Source organism: Notothenia coriiceps, unplaced genomic scaffold (assembly GCF_000735185.1).
Source record: "Notothenia coriiceps isolate Sejong01 unplaced genomic scaffold, NC01 NC01_scaffold00017754, whole genome shotgun sequence".
NCBI lineage: Eukaryota > Metazoa > Chordata > Actinopteri > Perciformes > Nototheniidae > Notothenia > Notothenia coriiceps.
In genome coordinates, this window is record NW_011350455.1 from 64,984 (window position 1) to 73,520 (window position 8,537).

Here is an 8,537-nt window from a genome sequence, read left to right on the forward strand (position 1 = left end):
CAAGATTGCCGTCACGTTAGCACATTTCACCTCTTTCTTTCATAAGGCGAAAATCACTACAAGTCTGGGCAGGTTGAGAGCTGTACATACCAAAAAGGGGAGTTAGTCGGTTCCGTAAGAGCCAGCATGCGGGACCGGGATTCTGGGATTTGCAGTCTTTCTAGTTGCGTATTTTTCATAGTCTTATATTTCAACAGTTTTACAACAAAATGTGACTTTTTTTGACATGGAAATCATTTTTTAAGATTGAAAAACATCATATGTGTAATTCGTGGCACAATTCAAACGGGATCGAAAGATACATTTTCTCTCCCCATTGACTTCAATACACAATTTTTCCGAAATAAGGTCCCATGGGTCGGAAGTAGATGGGCCGGACTTCGCCTCTCTATTGAAAGGATGTTCTGACGGCAAAGTAAAGTGGTGAAAATATTCAGATTATAGGGTACATTTTAAGTGAATTTTGTTTCTTTAGGTGGTTAACAGATGTTTCCCTGAAGCCCCACCCATATCAATGCATCATTTTGCTTCTGTGCATTATTCCTATCTGTTACTCGAAATAGGAATCGCTTTCTACTGCTGTGTTATACACTGACTTTATATAAGTATGTCATACAACCCCACTTAAAAAATTCCAAACAATCCCTTTAAGTATTTTTACGTTCTATACTTTACTGTACCTGTCTCTCTTTGGGGTGTGGCTCTGTCCGTTGACCAGGCTGTGCAGTGGGATGTGAGCACTGGCAGCTTTGGGGAAGGCTGAGGTAGAGTTAGAGCTGTTGGTGCTCAAGTCCAGGCCCTCGGCATGTTTCAGGGCCTCCTCACTGCTCTGCACCCCCGACACCTCCTTCCACAGCTGTTGGAGGTCTGACGGACACATCGCTGCAAAGAAGGAATGCACAGTTCACTTGGCTGCAATACTCTCCTTGATAAGTTTCACATGTTCAGTGCAAATGTGATCAAATGATAGTGAAGCTTATTATAACAAGAATACATTTGGTTCATATCAATTCAGATGAGACAATTTCAACCACATACAGACACACTGTAAATAAACTGATGTCATAGAGAGCTGTGACTTGCTTTTCTAATCCACAAAAAACACAACTATTAAAGTCCTCTGGGAGTGGTTATGAAAGAGGAAAATAAAACAAACTGAAAACAGACAAGAGGTTAATTTCTGCATGTTTTTGTTATCTTTCCAGATATTCACTGTTCCTCAACTATTTCCTAATCTCTGTTGGCAATTGCTGCTAGCCACCAGCACCACTGCTCCTGTCACTACCACTATTTGTCTGAACAGGGTGGGTGCACACTTTGGGTTCTCTCTAGTTGCAGCTTTGTTATTTCTGCTCCAATTTCACAGTTAGAGAGACGCCTAAAATGCCACAGCCTACTCCAATGGATCTTACCATGCACGCACACACACACAACTGCACACACACTACACGCACACACCTAAAGAGACCTTGCAGCAATCCAAATATTATGTCTGCTTTGTCTGCATTCTTCTGTGGTCCCGCCAAAACAAAAGTTCTCACTCTGGAGGAATGAGGCGGTGTGTAAATAATAAGAGGCAATAAGAAATAAGAAGCTAAAAATGTAATTTGATAAGAACTGATATTTTGTTTCTGGTTAAAGTCAGCAGTTTAGAAACAAACTTAAACAGTAAGCAGCCAGGAGCTGGGCAGACTTTTAAACAAAGCTTTTTGATTTTGTGTGTATTTTATTCAGGTGAAAATGTCCTCTCACAATTACCCCAATCTAGTGTTGTCACCTACAAAGTATTTGTGAGGATGAGAGTATGTTTGCTTACTGTAAATCATTGATTTACGTGGCTTTTAGTTACTAAGAAGGCGGGTCTAACAGGATGAAGTCAAATGTAATGCATTTTATTTATATTTGAGTGCTGAAACACAATCTCAATAGAAACTACTTTTTGATTGATAGTAGTTTAGTACTCTCTGTTCTTTTTCCATGAACTCAGTAGCCTCCAAGTAAGAGAAATAAACAATACCCACAGCAGGACCCCACTCATGTCCACCCCCCACCAGCTACCCACCGGACACAACGGCCCTTTGAGGCGGGGCAATAGTGTGTGCAGTTGTGTATGTGTGTAGGTGCAAGTGTTTATGCATGTGTGTTTGTGTGTTTGTGTGGCATGGCTGGTCAGAGGAATGCTCTGCCTCACGCCTGGCTGAGCCGTCACAATGGACCGGCTCTTTCACACTGCAGGGAAATTCCACTCTGATACGAAGGGAGAGAGTGAGAAAGAGAAGGAGATGCCAGAGCCAAATGTTTGTATCTGTCGGAAAATGAACACATCTTTTATCCAAAACTGTGGCTTCTGTCTTTTTATTTGTTTTTAATTTGTATCTTCTATGGATTTTTTTCCTGCTCTCTGTACACTTTTAATTCCACTTACCCTCTGGCGGACACAACCACAAACACACACACACACACAACACACACACACACACACACACACACACACACACACACACACACACACACACACACACACACACACACACACACACACACACACACACACAAACACTCCCTGCCCTCTAGCACATAAACACACACATGCATAGATCAGGTTTCTGTAAAAATGTTGGGTCCTGCAGTATTTGAAATGAAACCTTTTGAAGTTAAAATGATTTGATTAGGTTTATGTTTGTTTTTGGCAGGTTCAAATAACAGAGCGACTATGAGTGTGTGTGCTTGTGTGTGTGACTTGCATGTGACCACGCATGAGAGAAAGATCACACAGACGGAGGGAAGGAAACGGGTCTGTTTGGTCAACTCAGTCAGCGGTTTAGCAATGTTACGGCCACTTTAGAGCCCCTAAAGCATTCTCTGCGTGTGAGGTAGTGTGTGTGCATGCGTTAAGACATTATTGTGCACAGGCAAAAGTGTAGAAAAACACACACATGTTCACTTAGGGCAGGCCGGCAAACAGTCAACATTTATCGTTCTTAAACCATGCTGACAAAAAGAAGGGACTGTGGGAGCAGTTACATATAGCAACAGAACAATATCCAGTGGGCACAGCAATAGCAAAACGATGATGTTCATGTGTCTGGCTAATCTCAAGTACACACACACACTCGCAAAAGCTCATGCACACACCTCCAAGCAGGGGGCTTAGTGGCATATTTTACCTATTATCCAAATGAGTACCTTCCACAAACCCACCAATCAGGTTCCTTTTATCTTTTATAGGCTGATTAACTTAACAGGCTTCACATGCGGCACTGGGTACAGGCTAGTGTGTATGTGTGTGTGCTCGGTTATGACCATGTGTGTATGCATGCATGTTTGTCAGGATGTGTCTGTGTCTGTGTGACTGAGTGTTGTTTGTTTATGAATGTGTGTGCCGGCGCGTGCACGTACCTTGCTGCAGAGACTGCATGGCGGCGGTGGGCTGCAGTGGTACCAGGCCTTGTCTCTGGAGGTTGAGGATGTGCTGCTGCTGGAGCTGCTGCATCTGGATCAGCTGCTGCTGGAAGGCCAACTGCTTACTGCCTAGCTGCTGAGGGCCAAAGACAGAGGGGGGAAAAGGTTATCAAGTTACGTATTACTTCTATGTTATACGCACCTATTTCCTTACTCATTTTTTTTACTCTTTGTAGCTATTTAATATTTCTGAAATAATTTCTATTCATTCTGAAAATAGGTTATAAATACAGATATCCATGATTTTCTTTTGAAATATAGCTCCCACTGGTCCATTGGCCACCCACTGATGTATATGTCAATTTGTGATCAAAGTTTGCAGAGTGCCAACAGTTGTATTAATACGCCCTCTGCTAATATTGGCAGAGAATCCATGAAAGTACACTGACCCATGCAATTCTGCAGAAATCTTCTGGCCCTCACAACAAACTATAACAAAGAATAACATTTTGTAAAAGTGTGAATTATAGTTTTCACACGACCGCCAGACAGCTGCCTTTGATTTTGTCGTCTTTCATCTAAAAAGAAGCCCTTCCCAGTATTGTTATTGTGATTTAAATTGGTCAGCCTGTCCCATTACATCATTCAACCCTAACAAATTCAAGCATAAAGTCCACTAACACCATATCAAATAAAAGTCCTGTATTAAACAGAAGAAAGCTGCGAGGAGGAGGAGGTAAAGGCAATGAGGGAGTTTGAAGGGAGAGTGGGAGAGACTACATGGCGCGTGGCGATAATGTCAGTGTGTGTTGCGGTGATAAATGTCCCCTTTCCTGCCCTCCCAGTCTGGGTCAAACCTGGCCTGGGCTGTTTGAACCCTCCCTGACCAACCCCCAAAAGAGATGGACTTTATCTTTTGCAGATAACAAGTAGAGAGGAAAAATAAATAAATACAACTTGAAGAACGGCTCATTGTGTGTGTGTGTGTGTGTGTGTGTGTGTGTGTGTGTGTGTGTGTGTGTGTGTGTGTGTGTGTGTGTGTGTGTGTGTGTGTGTGTGTGTGTGAGAGAGGGAGAGATAGAGAGAGTGGCAGCCTCTTTGAACAGCGAGGATCTCACAGGAAGGGCAGATAGGTCACTTCCTTTCAGACTTAGTGCCTGGGGAGAAGAAGTGTGATGGCAGTGTGTTTGCGAGTGGGAGGGGGCTGCTATGGGGGTGCAGAGGAATTATCACAACAACTGTTTCAAACAAAGAGAGGGGAAACATCATTTCCAGCGGCTGTTTCAATTGGAATTCAGCTATAAGCTTTCAAGTAAGTTAAAAAGTGTTTTTTAATATTCGTACCATATTATTTGCTGGAAATCTGGGCCAGTTTCATTAAAGAGTTTCTAAGGGATGAGAAATGAATCCACATTACTGTAAACTGAGAATTCTAGGACCACAAAGACTCATTGCAAACTTTGTCAAAGGCAATTGGTGTTGTGGTCATAGACAAAATCTGTGTCATTCTTACATGATTCAGTTCTTTGAAGTGAACTGCCAAATTCTCATTTGTTACAATAAATGGTCTATCATGATGAAATGTCCTGAATGAACTGTTTTCTCTTTTCTCTCTCCAGACCTCCTGCCCCTCCTTTTCTACTTGTCTGTCCATTTTATTTTTTTCCACTCCCCCCTCTGTCCCTCATTCTCTCTTGAGATATGGCTATGGTTCTTTAAAACACACATAGTGTGTGTGTGTGTGTGTGTGTGTGTGTGTGTGTGTGTGTGTGTGTGTGTGTGTGTGTGTGTGTGTGTGTGTGTGTGTGTGTGTGGGGCCATGTCTAGGAAAAGGAACATACAGAATGACGGCTGAAGCAGTCACACACTTTGTTTAAACAGTGATATCATATGTTATTGATTTGAAATAGCACATAGTGTGTCTGTGTGTCTGTGTGTGTGAGAGAGAGAGATTGAGTGAGAGAGAGAGATAGTGTGTGTGTGTGTGTGTGTGTGTGTGTGTGTGTGTGTGTGTGTGTGTGTGTGTGTGTGTGTGTGTGTGTGTGTGTGTGTGTGTGTGTGTGTGTGTGCACGAGCCTGTGTTCTGTTTACATTAGCTGTGGCTGAGTGGCCAAAGCTAGCGCAGTAACAGGCTGTCAATGTGATTTATGAGCACATCACACACTGTCTGAGCCTGCCAGTCACACAGATTCACGCACCCACACACACACACACACACATCTAGAAGGATACTCACAGACACACGCACGCACACACACAGTCGAGGAGAATCTCAGACACACACATGCACACATCTCTTGTGATGGTCAGAGCCACTTCATTAAGCTGACTCCTGACCAGTCCCAAATGCACCGGCGACACACAAACACTGACTCGACATACACATACATACTCTTTCTTTCAATGCATCACTTCCACGCAGACAAGAAAGTGAAGAGAAATTGCAGAAAAGAGGGAAAAGGGCAAAAAGTCACAACCACTGGAGCACAAACAGTGGAAAGCCGAAGGAGAGATTTTCTTTTCTATTCTCCCTCTTTCCTCCTCCGTCTCCTTTGTCTCCTTCTGTCCTCTTTTTATGTGTGTGTGTAAAAGGCCTGTTCAAATCTGAATTTGGTTAAAATCCTCTTCTACACTACTCTCACCAGTAGTTCATTGCTAGAGAGAAAATATCCCAAGCTGATTGCTGATTATCTCAAAGTGTAGGACAGGCTCACAAACAGACCAAGCCTAACACAAATGAAACACATTCCCTGCCTCGATATCTGACAGCAGCTGTTTGACCAGGACAGATACGAGAGTCGACTAAAAAGGTGTTTTTGATTGACGGCTCGCGGCAACTGAAAACCACTGACTACTACTAAATGGCCTTAGTCATATCAGCTGTATGCAGTTCTGTGGGGAGGCATATTCCCTCAAGTGGGTGTGTTTGTGCGGTGAACCGTCACACATCAAGCCTCTCTCTCTCTGCATGTATGTGTAGCCGTGTGACCAGTGTTTGCACTTGTCTCGTTGTTACAGGACAACAAACCTGAAAAGTGGGACAGCAGCAGAGAGGAGGGAGAAAGGGGGAAAGCGATGCAGACACCCTCTCAACATGCGAGTCAACCACAACTGGTTTGCTTTGGTCACGGTCGAGTTGGTTGACCGCTGTCGGTGAAGAGTTTGTGGGGCGGGGTGTAAGGGGGGGGGGTCTGCCCACTGGGAGAAGGGGGACGAGGAAGAGAAGGAGAAATCTAGGATGTGTCTCCTCATGCGTTTATATGAATAGTCTCATGAGGCCCTTCTCCCTAAGTCTGTTTCCTGCATGGCCCTCTATGTGTTCCGTAATGCTTGTGCAGGAGCATCAAAATGTCTCTGTTACACACATATAGCCAATCAGTAACCTGATCGATAGAGACCCTCTTTGTTGTGCCACGATGTGATCCTAGTTGATCCTCTGATCTCCTTCTGTACCACAGCTGTGGTTAAACCTGGGATAGTGTTCATGCATATTTGTGTGTGTGTGTGTGTGAGAGACAGAGAAAGGAGAGCAAGGGAGGCTCTTAATGCTGGCGAGGTTAATTGACAATTAAAAGAGTGGCAGACCCCTCCTACAGAGAGATTTCACCTCGGGCTTAGAGCTAAAGGCGCGCAGATGAATACTTTGGCAGGATAGCGTAAGGCTTAGCGCAGCACTCTTTCACTGCCTCGGCATGGCATGCTGCTGGAAGAAATGAAAATCCATATTCACTAATCCTTGTATTGAGACAAGCTTGTACACAAAACAATAAACTAGTGAAGCATAGGATGTAACAAGAGAGGGGAAAAGAGAGCTGACATATCTATACATTATATCCTTCATGGGATTTCTTTCTTCAGCTGGCTCCCATGTCAACCACTTTTACTGCGTTTAAGGGTCCTCGTGTACTTCAGAGTGTGCTTGAGCTGAGTGTGTGTGCTTGCTGAAGTTCACCTCTTTTGCTGCTTGCTTCCCGGCCTGCTGCTGCTGTTGCTGCTGTTGCTGCTGCTGCTGCTGTTGTTGCTGTTGTTGCTGCTGAGTCAGAAGCTGGAGATGCAACTGCTCCTGCTGCTTCTTGTAGTACTCCTGTAACTGGAGACAGACACAGAAAGAGGGGAGACAGGGAGGGGAGAGAAGATGGAGAAATATGAGGCATGTGAATCACAACACACTTTGTATCAACCTCAACAGTACCGCCGTCGACCGACAGTAAAATGCCCCGCCATAGTCAGCCACTTTGAATGGGAGTCTCGTGGAATGCAGTTCATTGACAAAACGTACAGCAGGCAAACACAGACCTGATAAAGAAGGCTGCTGGGGAATATATAGATCTATTATAGTGTGTCAAGTTGTGTTGTACAGTTAGATGATTGCCAAAGCTACTGTATATAATGCTGAACCTGCTTGGACACACACACACACACACACACACACACACACACACACACACACACACACACACACACACACACACACACACACCAACACACAGGACGTGACTGAACAGGTCCGCGTTAAGCCTACAGCGAAAAAATGCATATGGAAATATTCTTCTGCGAAATAACAGCTCCTACTGTACAAACTGTACTGCTGTCATAAACACCAGTTGGAACTGTGTGTGTGTGTGTGTGTGTGTGTGTGTGTGTGTGTGTGTGTGTGTGTGTGTGTGTGTGTGTGTGTGTGTGTGTCTGTGTGTGTGTCTGTGTGATGGATTTAAAGGAAAGTGTTTTCGACTGTGCTTCATTTTCATCTGCAAATGCTTAGTGAAATAATTTAAACTACAGGATATAGCATTGCTGTCTAGTTTAAGGAAACACACAGACATGAATTCATGATTTGCATATGCAAAGACACACACACACACACACACACACACCCACACACACACACACACACACACACACACACACAGAGTGTCCTGCGACTGGCCGCAGATTTTCTGTTTGTTTGACTTACTAATCACTAATTTACTCAGGAAGCTCCATTAAGATTGTAATCTTGCTGAGAGGAGAGCAAGGCGGACAGAAAATCTCACACTGACCACAGTGTGTGTGTGTGTGTGTGTGTGTGTGTGTGTGTGTGTGTGTGAGAGAGAGGAGAAAGTGAGAGAGAGAGTGAGGGGGAGAGAGTGTGTGTG

The 8,537-nt window shown here is 44.0% G+C and overlaps 1 protein-coding gene across 2 annotated transcripts in view; it reads right to left on the minus strand.

Annotated features, from left to right (window-relative positions):
* The window catches only part of foxp4 (forkhead box P4), a 28,956-nt gene extending 21,467 nt beyond the window's left edge, over nucleotides 1-7,489 (minus strand). Inside the window, exons 1-3 of one of the 2 annotated variants that reach the window (XM_010777090.1) lie at nucleotides 7,355-7,489; nucleotides 3,400-3,538; nucleotides 681-882 (exon numbers count right to left, since the gene is read on the minus strand). In XM_010777090.1, coding sequence (XP_010775392.1) covers nucleotides 681-882; nucleotides 3,400-3,493 — 296 coding nt within the window. In that variant the 5' untranslated portion in view covers nucleotides 3,494-3,538; nucleotides 7,355-7,489. The remainder of the gene's footprint in view (nucleotides 1-680; nucleotides 883-3,399; nucleotides 3,539-7,354) is intronic. The other variant, XM_010777089.1, reaches the window with a different exon arrangement.
* Between the last annotated feature and the right edge of the window lie 1,048 nt (nucleotides 7,490-8,537).